Source organism: Salvia hispanica, chromosome 4, assembly GCF_023119035.1.
Source record: "Salvia hispanica cultivar TCC Black 2014 chromosome 4, UniMelb_Shisp_WGS_1.0, whole genome shotgun sequence".
Taxonomy (NCBI): domain Eukaryota; kingdom Viridiplantae; phylum Streptophyta; class Magnoliopsida; order Lamiales; family Lamiaceae; genus Salvia; species Salvia hispanica.
The window spans coordinates 55181920-55197769 of NC_062968.1; the positions used below are offsets into that span (position 1 = coordinate 55181920).

At 35.2% G+C, this 15850-nt stretch overlaps 4 protein-coding genes across 8 annotated transcripts; 2 read left to right on the forward strand and 2 right to left on the reverse strand.

Moving 5' to 3' along the window:
- Positions 1-378: 378 nt before the first annotated feature.
- Positions 379-1723, reverse strand: LOC125218386. The gene is made up of 5 exons (XM_048120041.1): positions 1641-1723; positions 1458-1559; positions 1027-1365; positions 713-949; positions 379-612 (listed from the first exon to the last, which is right to left on the reverse strand). The coding sequence occupies exons 2-5, from the start codon at positions 1521-1523 to the stop codon at positions 598-600; spliced, it is 657 nt and encodes a 218-aa protein (XP_047975998.1). The 5' UTR covers positions 1524-1559; positions 1641-1723; the 3' UTR covers positions 379-597.
- Positions 1724-1766: 43 nt separating this feature from the next.
- LOC125218384 (putative mediator of RNA polymerase II transcription subunit 26) lies at positions 1767-6320 on the reverse strand. Of its 5 annotated transcripts, none has more exons than XM_048120040.1 (13): positions 6161-6320; positions 5636-5782; positions 5382-5513; positions 5186-5305; positions 4681-4833; positions 4377-4511; positions 3901-4032; positions 3527-3676; positions 3167-3304; positions 2953-3099; positions 2265-2417; positions 2043-2123; positions 1767-1945 (listed from the first exon to the last, which is right to left on the reverse strand). In XM_048120040.1, the coding sequence occupies exons 2-13, from the start codon at positions 5778-5780 to the stop codon at positions 1782-1784; spliced, it is 1650 nt and encodes a 549-aa protein (XP_047975997.1). In that variant the 5' UTR covers positions 5781-5782; positions 6161-6320; the 3' UTR covers positions 1767-1781. The 5 variants fall into 5 exon arrangements, with proteins under 5 accessions (XP_047975997.1, XP_047975994.1, XP_047975995.1 ...); XM_048120037.1 differs by having other exon boundaries at positions 1767-1954; positions 5636-5800; positions 6161-6319; XM_048120038.1 differs by having other exon boundaries at positions 1767-1954; positions 5636-5869; positions 6161-6319.
- A 2288-nt stretch (positions 6321-8608) lies between these two features.
- Positions 8609-9475, forward strand: LOC125217703. Its single transcript, XM_048119225.1, has 2 exons — positions 8609-8787; positions 8882-9475. Exons 1-2 carry the CDS (start codon positions 8683-8685, stop codon positions 9242-9244), a joined length of 468 nt encoding a protein of 155 aa, XP_047975182.1. The 5' UTR covers positions 8609-8682; the 3' UTR covers positions 9245-9475.
- A 3206-nt stretch (positions 9476-12681) lies between these two features.
- On the forward strand, positions 12682-15210 carry LOC125218950 (epoxide hydrolase A-like). Its single transcript, XM_048120766.1, has 3 exons — positions 12682-13268; positions 14199-14431; positions 14799-15210. The coding sequence occupies exons 1-3, from the start codon at positions 12792-12794 to the stop codon at positions 15070-15072; spliced, it is 984 nt and encodes a 327-aa protein (XP_047976723.1). The 5' UTR covers positions 12682-12791; the 3' UTR covers positions 15073-15210.
- Positions 15211-15850: the final 640 nt, after the last annotated feature.

Genomic DNA, 15850 nt, shown 5'->3' on the forward strand with positions numbered 1-15850 from the left:
CTTTAAGTAATGTAATTGGAACAAAAAAAAGTTTTGGAATAGAAGATAAAATTTCGATTGTGGTAGAAAAATTTTAGTTTTGCCATGGTTGAAAATGGAAATTTATAGCATAATAATAACACTTTGAAATTTTTATGTTTCGAGATTGATAACCCAGAATCAAAACCTGCATCTATTAAATTTTTTCTTGGGGCTAAAAAGTGCATCGGTTAGTGATCAAATCAAATTATGAAAAATGGCAAGTGCAAAAGGTTGAGTTAATTTGTGCATTTTCAAGAGAGAAAAAAGTTCCTTCACTTCATTATTTCGTGCCATTTTCTAGTTCAATTACAATCTTTTTATCTTGTTTAATTTTGATACTTTCAGCTATCATTTAAATAGTACTCTAACACATATCCTCTGTTTTTTAACAGATATGGTCTAAAATTTAACATCCCACAAACCATTTTTTACAAAATTCAGCATACATAAATATTTAAATGGTGATCAGAATGCCCTCAAAATGTAGTGATTCATCTTCAAAGCCTTCCACCAAATGATAAGTCAGCTATTCTTGAATATCTTTATTTAACAGTAACCTGCTTTTCTTGAATATCTTTATTTATCAGTAACCTGTTTTTTTTTTAATATAGATATATGTTAGTATCTCATTCATAAACATGAAATAATACAAGTTCAAATAAATGATTAAAGGGTTCAAGAGTAACATTACCAGGTGGTGAGGCCATGCGACGCGATTCCCTACTGCTTCTCCGATTGTGGAAAAGTTTGAAAACGGCCTAATCAAATCTTCATCCCACTCTATGGGAACAGAAATCTGAACTCCATACCAGTTTGATCCGAGTCGTCTTCCTCCAACGTATTCATCCGGATCTACAGTTTCAAGACAGCCTCTGGCCACAATTTTCTTTGGATCGAACAAACTCTTCAAGCACACAGAATCTCCAACCTAAGGTTTTTTACATAGATTATGACGAAGATCCAACAAAAGGGTGAAATTAGGATAAAGAAAATGCCATTACATACCTGAAGTTTGTATCCTACGATATTTGAGTTGGAAGATTGATTAGGTGATATAGGTGTGCGTGTAGGAGGAACATCATTTTGGTTTTGCTCTGGCTGCATTTTTTCCGTCTGCAATCTTTCGATTACTTTTGAAAACTGATCCATCCTTTCCTCCATTCGCCTCATTGCTGCTTGGCTTTCCGAGAGCATTTGTAAGCATGCACCGCGACTTGGAGTGTCTCCCTTTGCACCGAATCCGAACCGTACCTTACCTAATGGATCATGGCCTATAACGTGATTGGGCTGAACCGGATCTTCTGAACCTTGAGGCAGTTTTGACTGTTGCTCTCTCATTCGAGCCTGTACAACGAGTCAACGACCAAAGACAAATAATCTATCCAAATGGAAAACACACATCAAATAACCTAGAATAAAAAACTGTTCTTTCATACAAGTGCAACTCCAGCTTCATGAGTCGAGGGATTGCCATCACGATGAGTAAAGCATGCGGCAAACATCTCTACACGTGTTGGAGATCGACCCAAACGCTCTTTCTACAAAAATCGCATATTGATAAGGACGTCTGATTAGGAATTTGCTAGTATAAGAGGGGAACATCAAACTATTATTCTCACCAATCTTTCTTCCAGTTCGGCAAAGCTCAACTTCCCAGTAGTTTGATGCAAAACCGCTCGTTGGCCGCTAATTTTGTTTCTTTCACATTAAAAAAATGAAGTGTGGTTGAATTAAAATAATTTTTTTTTATCACAACTCCTTTATCTAAATACTATACCTTTTTCATTATTTGCTTGTTGAGCCTTTTGCATCTCTGGTGACTCTCCATTTTGTTGTTCTTCATCTCCCTCCATTTGGTCCTCATCTTCTAATCTGTGAAACCCACTTTGGTTTCTAGTCGCATTCTGAGATCTCGGAGGCATCACTGCAGAAACTGAACAGGATATATTAACAACTCCAAAATTCTTTATAAAATAGTAAAATACTCCATGTTATAAAAATATAAAGTTGATCTGGCTCACTAGAAGCTTCTTGACTGATATCTTGAAATCCATGATGAGAAGTTTCGTTGGTGGTTGCTCTTCGAGTACTAGGTTCCATCACTACCAATAGAGTTTGAATATGTAAGAAGACCAATAAAGTAAGACAAATTAGGACTAATCTTTGAAGCAACAATTAAGTCAATCTTTTTTACTGATATCAGGGAGATGTACTGATTTAACAAAAAATTCAATCGAACTTACAGATCTTCAATGCATTTTCAATCGCTTGAGTGACTTCCACATCTGATGCTTGTTTATTTTCACGCTGCCTATGTTCCTCTATTTCATCCTCATCGAGTAATTCATGAAAGACTCTTCTTCCTGCAGTTGGTCTTCGGGTACTACGAGTCATAACTGCTAATTAAATGTTATACCATGAGTATATACAATAATCACAAAGTAGTACTTGCAATTGTTCACTAATGATAAATGTACATAAAAATAAAGTAGCTAAACACGAGCTAGCAAATGAAATATCGAATACGAATATTGAGCAGGGCCGCGTCATTTCTTCTTCCTATTGCGGATGATAAACAGCCTAACATTGAAGATGGTGATATCAAATTTCATCTATCTATTCATTAGTGAAAGCAATATTACCTCTTTTCCATTTTCGACCTCAAGTTTTAAAGAGTTGAAGATAGATAATAATTTCACTCACAAGTACTAAGTGAGAGTGTGCGAGTCCAATTTCTGAAAGAAAAGTTACATCTCTAACTTGAGAAAAATTTAATCAACCCCAACTACACCTCCCTCATAATCAAATAAATAAATAAAATTTATCATACCAGGCACAATTTCCTAGTTTGTAACCATTCCCCGCTACTAAGTATAGACAATTAATCAAAATAGTATGTGCATTAAAACTTTTATAAAAAGAATAAATAACCTTGTTTATCCTTAGTCAGCTGAGTCGTTAAAAACTCTGATTGTTCTTCATTTTGGTGTTCTCTATGCCTTTCGATTTGATCCTCGTCTCGTAATCTGTGACACCCACTTTGGTTTGTAGTTGCCTTCCAAGTTCTAGATGGCATCACTGTAGAAAGAAAAATAAATCTTATAAGTCAGAAATTGTTAAGACATCAAAAAAAGATCATCCTCACCCGAAGCTTGGTGACCGTTTTGCGGCTGTAGTTGTTTCCTATTCTCTGGTTGCCCATTTTCCTTTATTAGGTTATTTTCTCGAAATCCAGATCGGGAAGTTCGATTTGTAATTGCTTTGCGAGTACTAGGAGCCATCACTAGAGAAAATATGAGAACTAATTAACACACTAAATTTGAATATGTAAATGTGATAAACAATGTAAAAAGATGTATTTTCACGTTGTTTATCACGTTTAGTACATCTTTAAGATCTTTAATGCATTTTCTTATTTTATGCATGCCGTACTAACGTAAGAAGATCTTTAAGAAGTTTTTTAACAAAGTTTCACTACTCACTAACAGATCCAACCAAAACTTACAGATCTTTAATGCCCTTTCAACTTCTTGGGTGTATTCCATGTTTGGCTGTTCATTTCCTTGCTGCCCATGTTCCTCTATTTCATCCCTATCTAATAATCTTTGGTTTATTTTTCTTTTCCCAGTTGATCTTCGGGTACTGGAAGTCATCACTGCGACAAAAATGTTAAGTATGAATAAGATGATCACAATGGTAGCAAGATATAACCCATCTGTACTGCTAAATGTACATACCAAATAAGCAATTGACTATTTTCAGTTTAAGTGCTGAATAGTAAAAATGAGCAATATCTGTCCACTGATGTTTCAGTAATTTCTTAGTTAAGCTACTCTTCTATACTTGTAACTGTATGTGTTGACAATGAACTAAAATTACCTTGCCGAGTCATTTGCAAGTCTGGTTGTTCTTCATATTGGTGCTGTCCATCTACTTCCATTTGGATCTCATCTTGTAATCTGTGATACTCAAGGTGACTTCCAGTTGCCTTCCTAGTTGTAGGAGTCATGACTGTAAAAAAAAAAAGAAAGGTATGGTTTATAAGTCAGAAACTGTTATAACATAAATAGGGCTACAACAAAAAATCCGATTAGCTGTTATTTCCATTTAAATTTTAACAACAGCATTAACAAACCTTTGAAATTCCACACATTGTCCAGAAAAATTAAAATGAAACTAAACTGGATTATACCCAAATATTAAGACTGACTGAAAGATATCATCTATTCATATTACAAATATCAATACCAAAAGGAGTTAGGTTTAATAGTTCCAAAAGACGGGGACATGCAAAAATTTGCAACAAACAATACACCATATACTACAAAAGGGCCCAAAGGTGTGATTCTCCTCACCAGAAGCTTGTTCACTGATTGGTGGCCGCATTTGTCGCCTATTTTTCCAATTCCCGTTCTCCCGTCTTTGATGATTCTCTTGAAAAGCACCATGGTTTTGATTGGTAGTCGCTCTTTGAGAACCAGAAGCCATCACTACCAAAAATGTAAAAAGCGATAGTTGATTGATTATTAATGCATTGTGTTTTAATACGCAATAGGAAACCAATTAACAATAATTAGTCAAGTAGATTAACTAACTTCTATCAATGCAACAATCCTTCATGACTAATCCTTATAAGTAGCAAAGTCAGACAACACTTACAGATCTGAAACGCATTTTTAAGTGCATCAGTGACTTCCAAGTTTGTATACTGCTCGTTGTCTTGCTGTCCATATTCATCCATTTCATCCTCTTCCAGATAATCATGATTTAGTCTTCTACTTACAGTTGATCTTTGGGACCTGGGAGCCGTTTCTGCAAGCAAAAAAATTATAGATGAATACATCAATGAATAAAATAACATCCACAAAAAATGCATGTGACCATCTCATGGAGTAGAGTCCATAAATCCAACTTCAAATAAATTATTCAATCCATAAATATCTATTAGTGTTGGTCCTCTTCCATACCATAAGACGATTCCATAAAGGACTTACTACAATATAATAATTAAAATAAAAATCAAAGGATTATATAGAAATAACGTGCAGATATTCAACTTATGTTTCATTAAATTCCTCGCATGTCCCTCTTCTTCAATACTAAGAGTACATAATGATTTTATATAAGCATATCATTTGTAACTTCTATTGACAAAAAACCTAACCTTGGTTTCGGTGTTCTTCTTCATTTTGGAGTTGCCCATCTCCATCCATTTGATCCAATTCTTCGAACCTGTGATACCCACTTTGGTTTCCAGTTGCTCCCCGAGTTCTAGGACCTGTCACTGATTCAATTTTTTTTATAAATAAAGTGGTCTAGCATACGCTATAAAATACAAGCTCAAGCATTGCAAGTTTAACCTTTCTCCATAGAAGCTTGTGGAAAGACTTGTGGCTCCAGTTGCTGCTGATTGCCCATCATTTGCAGCTTATCTAGAATCCCAGAACGAGCAGTACGACTAGCAGTTGCACTTTGAGTACTACGAGTCATCACTAAAAAAGGTAATACGATGCATAATTAATGCTTTAAATCTTAAATGAGAAGGCAATCAAAACTCTCCTAAGTGGAGTAACAAATTCAACCTAGTTGTTTAATAATAGTATAAATGTTCAACCTCGCTTTTGAATCGGTTGTTGACTGACTTCCAACTCCGGTTCTTGCTCGTTTTGTTCTTGCCCGTGTTCCTCCACTCCACCCTCATCTCGCGATACATGATTCGATCTTCTTTTCGCTACTGGTTTCCGAGTCCTGGGCGCCATCACTTTAAGGAAAATACAGCCTTTCTCAGCATAGATACGATGATCACAACATTAGCAGGGCATAAACAACTCCTCTCTTGCTAAATGTACTTCAAAACAACATTGCAATCAATGAAAATAATTCCTTCCTAATTGAAGACTTGAATAATAACAAAATGCAGATATCCATGAATAGTAGTATGACATTTCATTTACAACTACAGCAAAAAACGCGGAATCAGTTAAACATTTAATCAAACACATGCAATTTCAATCTTTTTAACAAATCAACAAGTAGAGCGGAAGAAAAGGATAATTTAATTCTGACTAAATTGATAGGAAATCAGTAAGACGAGACTACATCAAAACTAAATGGAGCAGAGGAAAATCGAATTATTTACCGCGAATTTCGAGAAATCTTCGAAATGTTTAGAAAGCAAGCAGTGAACTTCTAGTATTCTATACCTAGAGCTTCTTCATCGGCATGATTCCCCCAAATCAGCCACGACGCTTTCACCCGCCAAAGTGAAACGGCGCCGTTTGGCGTAAAAAAGCAACTGTAAGAGAACGTGCTTCCTTTTTTTGCGTGTCATAAATTCAAGTAATATTATTTGAATTCATAAAGAAAACTTTTAGTACTCCGTTTTTTTTTAACTAAAACAGCATAAAACAAGTTTAAAATAATTAAAATAAAAACTGTAAAATAATACTAGTATAAAATTTAAATTCATTTTTTATCCGTCATTCATAGTTGTAATTACAAAACAATAGTATTGTATATTACTAACAAATAAAAAGGTTATGAGTGTATTTAAACACACATCTAAGAATTATACTTTATGGCTTTACTTATAATCTAAGGGCCGTTTGATTTGCTTAATTAGATGTAACAAATTTAAATTAATATAGTGTGTTGATTTTATAACTTTTGTAAAAATCTTTCTCGTGATCAAACAGACGCTAACAATCTTGCTCTAGTTTTTGAAGGTTTTCTACATAAGAAATCTCACTCCATCTATCTCTTTTCTTCAAGCTTTTGTGCATGCACGTTGAGCAGTTCATGTTGCACAACACATCAAAAGAGAACACATGAAACATACCACAAACACTATGTTCTTGTTTGTGAGTTTCAAGTATTCTGAAACTCTACTTTCCTCCATTTCTAAGCATTGCTCAACCTACACATTTCGAAATGGGAACAAGAGTTCTCCTTCTCAATCACTTTTCGTGTCGTGTATAAGTATTTGCGAAACAAAACGAAGAGATTGAAACGCGATACATACAACCATAACCATGCATTCATCATAAGACATGATAAGATAGACATCCAGTCTAAGGCCTTTCTTGAATAGAATTTTGCAGAATCTTCAACCATGGCCTCTTCATATCTTTCACCCGTGTTTCTCAGCGCATCACCGCCTATTTCCTCGAATATACTCACCACTTGTTTAGCCAGGGGCGCAACGCCTTCACACTCCCTCTAATTCACACTCCCTCTACATACATGATACATGTACATTCGTTCGTTTAATGTTTAGCACAAAAATTGTTAAAGAATCTGATGCTTTTCGACTAAAAATCACTCAACGACTTACAAATGATGCAGCGTCTCTGATCACTTGATCTTTGATTTCTCCGTAAACCTAATAGCCATTGTAAGAAAACAACACTGATTACTATCAGAATATTGGAGTAGGATTTTGACAGATTCATGCTAAGAAATTTGTCTGGCCTAATCATAGAATTCCTAGTGCCTTTTTGGATATAACATAACTTTGTGATTCTTCCATCCTCTCGGCAAAAGCTACATGTTCGTTCGCGCACACAAAAGTCCGAAATACAAACGTGTTTTCAGTGTGCATAGACTTTCCTTTTGCAAAAAGTCAGGGTTCACCTCAGAAGAGATGTAGTCCTCGAACGTATTCTTGCATTGGTCGTAGAGTTTGTCGACCTTAGGGCCTAAATTGTTCGGAGAAGCTACGCGATACACAGCTCTGATTTGCTCTAATCAAGAAAACACAAACACAGAAATTTGGAAGTGGAGTTGAACCTCATTTGCAAACAAAATTCAACTTCATAAATATGAACATTACTAAAATGATTATACAACAAATCATTTTATACCTCAATTCGTGGGGAAAATTTCGACCCTTTTAGATTATTCATTAGCCATCTTGCTACTAATTTACCAAAATGATCATTCAACAAATTAAATCGTTTTATATCTCAATTTGGGGAAAATCTCAACCCTTTTAGATTATTCAATAAATGATCATTCAATAAATTTAATCATTTTATATCTCAATTTGGGGAAAATCTCAACCCTTTTTAAATTATTCATTAGCCATCTTGCTACTAATTTCCAAAATGATCATCCAAAGTAAGGCTAAGAATCCCAAAAGGTCAAGAAGAACTCCAAGAAACACAAAATAAATTAAAAACCACAAGATTATATAACCAATATATTCAACTTATACTAACACGAAATCCGAACTAAACATGAATATTCAATTTCTAGTCATGTGTCCAGGCTCTAACTAAAAATCGTAGTTCATGGATGCATTTTCCCCGAAGGACGAAGGACGACACCTTCACGACCTCGCTCTAGTAACCTAGTTCGACCCATCGCCCTCAGTGCCACGTCATTCGAAAACATCAAATTTGTGGGATTGGTGCAATGGTCTTTGCGGGGACCAATTTGTAACAATTCATATGACATACTGTAGGTACATAATTACTGAACTCACTTGCAATGTCTGTAACATTTATTAAAGCAATGATATGGTTAGGTCAAGCTGTACAACAAGTAGTCCACTACAAAATTGTGTAACTACGTCTACTTACTTGCACTTCTCCCTCTCTATATCCTTCATTTCAAAGCTACAAACACTTCATACTATCACTCTTGAAAACATAGCAAAAAATGGACATTTTCACAACAAAATCAATGTCCAACAAATCCCCCATTTTCCCCATTCCTCAACACTTCACCGACTACGGCTTTGAACCCCAAATCGACTACTTTCAGGTAAAAAATCACTCAACCCATTAAAAAAATCCAATCTTTAATCCAAATAACAAAATGGGCCTCTCCAATTTCTTGATTTTTTTTTTTTTTGCAGGTTTTGGAAGAAGCTCGAAGGCACAAGAGGGAATCATCCATAGACGTCCATTTCAAGCTTCAGAAGCCCATTTCCAGAGACGAATCGTCCAAGAAGATCAAGAAGAGCAAGAAGCGGTGGTGGCGCAGCGCCCTCCTCCTCTTCTTCAAGTTTCCCAAACGGGCGCCCCCCGCCGCCGCTGATCACGGCGGCAGAAGCCGGATTGGGTCGATATCGGGGCCGATTTACGTGACGGAGAGCAGGAGCGGGGGCTCGACGCCTTGTTACAGGTCGGGGCCGCTGGTGAAGGGTGGGGATGGAATCCCGTATTTGAGTCTCCGGGAGGTGAATGCGGCGGAGACGCCCATTTATTTGGTCACGTGATGGGCTGAGCTGATGACCGCTTTTGGCGCTTTTTGTTTGAATGGAATGTTTTTTAGTTTTCCTATGTAGACTTTTTCAAGAAATGCGAGTGACTTGTCTTTTTTATTTATCAAAAGATTGTAAAATCTGAAAAGTTAGTAAAAGAAAAAAATGTGATTGAGTCGTGTTAGCTGTGATGATGATGATGTTGTTCATCTTGTTGATTCGAATATGAGTGTGGAATGTGCTTTTAAATCTTGCTAGGTACTCCCTCCGTTTCCCGCTAAGATCGATCTCTTTTTTTATGTATGTATTTTAGAAAAATAATACTAATAAATACAGTATCTTTTTTGGTCTTTATAATTTGTTATCATTTGACCTGTCACGAATTTTGGTAAATGTGTAATGGTTGTTCACCTTGTTGATTCGAATATGAGCGTGGAATGTGCCTACAAACCTTGTTAGTTACTCTATCCATTCGATCCTTTCTTTTACACGCGTGTTTTGCAAAAATGATAATAAGTAATTAAAATAGAGAAAAGGTAAAGTAATAGAAAAAATAATATAAATGTGAGTTTCTTCTATATTATTCTATCTCTTACTTTAATATCTCTCCACTTTAATTATTTATTATCATTTTTTAAAAATAAGTTTGAAAAATAAGGGTCATATTGATTAGGAGGAGTCCTAGATTTGGGCTTTCCTCCGCCTATAATGGCAAGGTATATTAAAATATGTATCGAGAAGTGTATCTGCATTTCACGGCTAGTCATGATTGAATTATTGAAATTTGAAGCTATTAAAATTATTAGAACTATTTTAAGAGGTGTAATATACGATGAGGGTGGCTCAGCCATGCATATATAATCGTAATGCAATCATCATATTTTTTTTGAGTGTTATCTCTCTCTTGTAAAAAAATGAATAATACTATGCATAAATAGATGAAATTAAGTAGAAAGGATACAAAGTTAGTATACCAAATAAATTCGAGTGCGACATATATTATATCTCCAAAATTTGGAGTCAAGTGAGGATGACATGGACTTAGATGTGAGTTAAATGAGGATGACATGGACTTAACTTAAGTGTGTAATTATGTGACTAAAATTCACATGGCAATTGGATCATATGATGGGCCCAACCCAAGAAGAGACACATGTTAGATCTTGATAATTTAATGTCCCATCGTCTACCACGAGGTTACATTAATTACTATCATTGATTAAAATATTCAATGCAAGATATGAGTATTTTATAGGCGGATTTTACAATAAATATATAATGCTCACATTAAATTACTATATTTTTTTTCCTCTAGTTCAATTATTATTTAAATATATTAGCACGTAAATACATAAAATTTCGAAATTCATTGAGATTATACACGATTTTATTAATACTCCCTCCGGTCCCACAAAGATTATCCCATTTTTCCATTTCTGTCCGTCCCACAAAGTTTTCCCATTTCACTTTTTATCATTTTTTATAGTGGACTCATATTCCACTAACTCATTCCTATTCACACTTTATTATAAAACTAATATATAAAAGTAGGACCAACGTTGCACTAACTTTTTCAACTCACTTTTCATTATAATTCTAAAAACCCGTGTCGAATCAAAGTGAGACTATCTTTGTGGGACGGAGGGAGTAAAAAATATGCGAATTTTTATTTAGTTCGTACTACTTAACTGATTTTGCTGATAAAACTCAACTATCCCCAAAATTCTTATTTGGCAAAATTTAAAACCCAAATCAACAGTTTTAAAATTTAACCAAAACCACGCCATTTTAAAAATATACTCATTGGACTTGCCAAATCTCATAAAAAGACTCTACATGGAAATAAGAACTTACCAAAATTATTACTACTAGTACTTAGTTAGAGCTACAAAAATGAAAATTAAAATACATAAATGGGCTTGAAAAACTCATTTTCTTCGCCCCAATAGCAGCATATCATTAATGGGCTTGGGCCTTCAGAAGGTCATTTAAATCAATATAGATTCTTGAGAAAAGCTCGTTTCAATAAATAATTGATTGATTAAGAAAAAGGCAAGTTAAGAGTTAAAAAACCTCGAATTATTCCCTCGAGAAATTTATTTTTTAAATCCCATATCTATGTTATTTTAGAAAATACTAAGTTGATTAAGTGCTGGAAAGTACATTTTGACAGCAGCTCTCCCACTAGCAAAATTTTTGTCGTTCAATCAAATTGTTTATTCGAAGAAACAAACAAGTCGAAGATATTAGAAAGAAAATTTTACAAAAAATAAGAATAAATTAGTTTTTGTGGACAACTGTAGATGAAAATTCAAAAGATTATTGACTATTGACGAAAAAATTGTGTTTTTCGTAGAGGTTTTGAAATTTTCATGCTTTACTATTAAAGCAAACGCTTCATTTCTTGCAAAGAGAGAATTCCGTTCTATGATCTTTTATTCACATAAGTTAACATACTATTACTTTTATGTAAACAATATATATTGTTAATATATTACTATTATTTTTAATTCTACTTTTTAACTTATCTTTCCCACTTTGTAATTTTATATCTTATGTCATGAGTAATGTAGAAGTACTCCAATTATTTGTGGTCCAAATTTACTTTTGACCTTATTTATATGTTCTAAGTTATGGAGTATCTTATTCAGTTATTTCGGCATGGAGAATAAGAAAAAATATATTAAGTGGGTTAAATAAAAGATGGATAAAGTATGTAATGAAAAAAGTAGAGAGATGAAGAGAGAATAAAATAAGTTAGAGTAAAGTAAATGAGAAGAAATATGTTGACTTTTAGCAAAAAAAATGATGATTTCAGTATCCACTACTATAGAATGAGGAGAGTAATTAATAACAGAAATTTTATTCAAATTTAAATACTACTTCATCCGTCCCACTTTAGGAGTCCCGATTTATCATTTTTAGGTGTCCCACTTTAGGAATTCCGGTTGGAATATTCTATAATTGGTAATAGGCCCCACATTCCACTCATATTTTTCCGCACACATTTTATTATAAAACTAATATATAAAAGTAGGACTCACATTCCACTATCTTTTTTCACCAACTTTCCTTTATACTACCTCTGTCCCTAAAAATTTGATACAGTTTACTATTTTGGTCCGTCCCTGAAAATTCGATACACTTCACTTTTACCATTTTTGGTAGTGGACACCATATTCCACTAACATATTCATACTCACATTTTATTATAAAACTAATGCTTTAAAAGTAGGACCCACGTCCCACCAACTTTTTCTAACTCACTTTCCATTACATTTCTTAAAACCCGTGTCGGGTCAAAGTGTATCAAATTTTGGGAGACGGAGGTAGTATTTCTTAAAACTCGTGCCGAACTCAACTGAGACTCCTAAAATGGGACGGAAGGAGCACGTACTACTACAAAAATCAGTTTACACACACAAAGAATCTCTTCCTGTCGTGTATCACACTTCTACTTAAAGCCTTAAAGCCTAAAGGTATGAATCAACTACTCCTCCTCAATTTTGAACCTTAATTAAAAACCCTAATCCCACATTTCTTCTAATCCCACCCCCAAAAAATGGAAGAAATCGAGCACAAATCCCTAACCCTCAACGGGCTGAACATGCACGTGGCGGAAGCGGGCCAGGGCCCGACCATCCTCTTCCTCCACGGCTTCCCGGAATGCTGGTACACGTGGCGCCACCAGCTGCCCTTCTTCGCCGCCCTCGGCTACCGCGCCGTGGCCCCCGACCTCCGCGGCTACGCCGACACCACCGGCGCGCCGGCCAGCGACCCCGCCGAGTTCACCACGCTGCACGTGGTCGGCGACCTGGTGGCGCTCATCGACGCGGTGGCGCCGCCGGGGGAGAAGGTGTTCGTCGTGGGCCACGATTGGGGCGCGATTATCGCCTGGGCCCTCTGCCTGTACCGGCCCGATAAGGTCCGGGCCTTGGTCAACATGAGCGTCGCTTTCAGCCGCCGAAACCCGGTTAAGAAGCCCATTGAGACGCTGCGCAGCTTTTATGGAGATGATTATTATATTATCAGATTTCAGGTTTTTTCCCCCTTTTTTATTAATTAAATTTCGTTGCCTATGATTAAAATAGACTATTATAAATTAATTTTTTATAAGCAATTAAGAGACTTTTTAATACTCCCTCCGTCCCCGATTAAGAGTCACGCTTTTACTAGGCGCGAGTTTTAAGAAATGGAAAGAAAATTTGGTTGAAAAAGTTAATGGAACGTGGGACCCATTTTTTATATTGGTTTTATAATAAAATGCGAGTGAATTGAGTTAGTGGAATGTGGGATCTACTTACCATTTATGGTCTAAATGAAATGTGACTCTTAATTGGAAACGATTGAAATAGAAAAGTGTGACTCTTAATCGGGGACGGAGGAAGTATAATAATGAAAAGAGAATTTTTTTGTTACTTATGTAAACATTTTTTATTTGGAGCACTGATGTCCCATTTGATTGACATTTCTATTTGTGATGATAAATAATTAAATTTGAAATAGATAAGGAGTACTACATATTTAGCTTTCGTAATAATTTTGGAAAAGATTAATTTTTTCAAATTAAAAAACTAAATCTTTCACATCAATCAATTTTTACTGATATGATTTAGAATATAATTGGGAGAATTTAGAGGGGAAATAGTAAGAAATATTAAAATCAATTTATTTAGGGACAATGTACACAAAATTTATTTAGTTTATCTTTGTTTTCATTCTATATTAAAAGTTACACATTACACATTTTGGGCAAGAATCCTAACATCAACAAGGTTTTTTCTTTCTTATGTCGACTCAATCATATGTGCAAATAAATTGAGATTGAAAAATTATACAAACAATTACATATTACGAAAAAAACTTCAAATGGTTTGCTCAATATTTTTGTAACCATACATGATTGTCTTGGACAATATAGTAGTAGTATTTTTTTGTAATTAGTGTTTGTTGCTTTGATCTCTTGCAGGAACCAGGGCAGATTGAACATGAATTTGCCCAAATAGGAACAAAAAATGTCTTGAAAAACATCCTAACATACCGAAAACCGGAGCCACTTCACCTTCCTAAGGGCAAGGCGTTCCCGGATGCTCCGATCACTTTACCCGCATGGCTCTCCGAGGAAGATGTTGATTACTATGCTAGCAAATACGACGCTGCCGGCTTCACCGGAGCTCTGAACTACTACCGAGCCCTCGACATGTTAGTCTTCGTTTTACTTTTGTTTGCTTGATTAATTCTTGAATTATGTTGTGAAGTAATGAGAGAGTCGAGTTAAGTGTCTTACTGTTCAAGATATTGGTTGAAATGGCATCAAAAAATTGTGTGTTGTGTTTTTCCAATTAATAGTGGTCGAAATGCTTAGCGGTTATTATGTCCAAACCGGATCGCCAACGAGACTGTCAACGGTCGAACCAGCTGGTCCTATTAGAAGTTCGACCAGATTGAACCATGAACAGATAGTTTTGCCGATTCACTTATTGATCTGATTTTGAAAACATTGGATTTATGTGAGACTTTTGATCAACGTTAGAATCTTGAGTGTTTTTTTTTTCTCGTTGATTTGTAGAAATTGGGAGCTAACGGCGCCATGGAGGGGAGCGAAAATCCAAGTGCCGGTGAAATTCCTGGTCGGAGATCTTGACCTGACCTACCATGCTCCGGGCGCCAAGGACTACATTAACAAAGGGGGGTTGAAGCAGGATTGCCCTTTGTTGAAGGAGGTTGTGGTGATGGAAGGTGTTGGCCATTTTCTCCATGAAGAGAAGTGTGATGAAGTTAATCAACATATTCTTTCCTTCTTCAAGGCCTTATCATCTTCTTCCTTCTGCTCTGCATTGTGAGGGTCTCTTTGTGTGGATATATGTTGTGTGTAAAATTCTACTAGTATGTGACTTTTAATTAAGTTTTATGTGTGCATATGTTGTGTACGTGTGGAGAAAAGGGGTGAGATTTTAATAAATTATGTTATCTTGAGGACCTGAGGTTATGTAAAAGATAATAGTACTAAAATATTTTTTTTAGAAACTCTAATTTGATTTAATAATGAAGTGCAGTCCAATTAATTAATAGTTTCCACTTGTACTAATGAATTAGAGAAGAGAAATTCTAATTTCAAAACTTAATATAGTACTACTATATAATATTTTTATTCATCACACTAATTAAAGTCTAGTTCTATTGTTTCTAGGACCTATTTTATGTAGCAAAAGTACTTCATGATATTTCTTGCACATTTTACCCAAACCTCTTATTAGTGTTTGTTAAATTTTCTTGGGCTTAAGGGGAAAACCATACTGCAATATCGATAGGCCGGTGGAGATGGAGTACTGGTATAAAATAAACAAAATTTTACTCCCTCCGATGCCTAAAAATTTGTCACTTATTTCCATTTTCGTCCGTTCCTAAAAAGTTATCACATTTCACTTTTTCTTTTTTTGGTAGTAGACCCTACATTCCACTAACTCATTCACACTCACATTTTATTATAAAATTAATATATAAAATTAAGTAGGACCTACATTCCACTAACTTTTTCAACTCACTTTCTATAACATTACTTAAAAGTTAAAACCTGTGCCGGGTCATATCTGAAGTGACACATTTTTCTTTTTGTAATGT

What these genes read in the sequence shown, in the direction of transcription:
- LOC125218384 (XM_048120037.1), bottom strand. Translation starts at nt 5,780, where the DNA reads ATGGCGCCCAGGACTCGGAAACCAGTAGCGAAAAGAAGATCGAATCAT. An exon ending in TAAAAATGCGTTTCAGATCT is followed by an intron (nt 4,512 to 4,680) that starts GTAAGTGTTGTC and finishes CATTTTTGGTAG; the next exon opens with TGATGGCTTCTGGTTCTCAA. An exon ending in AATCAGTGAACAAGCTTCTG is followed by an intron (nt 4,033 to 4,376) that starts GTGAGGAGAATC and finishes TTTTTTTTACAG; the next exon opens with TCATGACTCCTACAACTAGG.
- LOC125217703 (XM_048119225.1), top strand. Translation starts at nt 8,683, where the DNA reads ATGGACATTTTCACAACAAAATCAATGTCCAACAAATCCCCCATTTTC. An exon ending in CCCAAATCGACTACTTTCAG is followed by an intron (nt 8,788 to 8,881) that starts GTAAAAAATCAC and finishes TTTTTTTTGCAG; the next exon opens with GTTTTGGAAGAAGCTCGAAG.
- LOC125218386 (XM_048120041.1), bottom strand. Translation starts at nt 1,523, where the DNA reads ATGTTTGCCGCATGCTTTACTCATCGTGATGGCAATCCCTCGACTCAT. An exon ending in ATGAAGCTGGAGTTGCACTT is followed by an intron (nt 1,366 to 1,457) that starts GTATGAAAGAAC and finishes CTCGTTGTACAG; the next exon opens with GCTCGAATGAGAGAGCAACA. An exon ending in TCGTAGGATACAAACTTCAG is followed by an intron (nt 950 to 1,026) that starts GTATGTAATGGC and finishes AAAAAACCTTAG; the next exon opens with GTTGGAGATTCTGTGTGCTT.
- LOC125218950 (XM_048120766.1), top strand. Translation starts at nt 12,792, where the DNA reads ATGGAAGAAATCGAGCACAAATCCCTAACCCTCAACGGGCTGAACATG. An exon ending in ATTATATTATCAGATTTCAG is followed by an intron (nt 13,269 to 14,198) that starts GTTTTTTCCCCC and finishes GATCTCTTGCAG; the next exon opens with GAACCAGGGCAGATTGAACA. An exon ending in TACTACCGAGCCCTCGACAT is followed by an intron (nt 14,432 to 14,798) that starts GTTAGTCTTCGT and finishes GTTGATTTGTAG; the next exon opens with AAATTGGGAGCTAACGGCGC.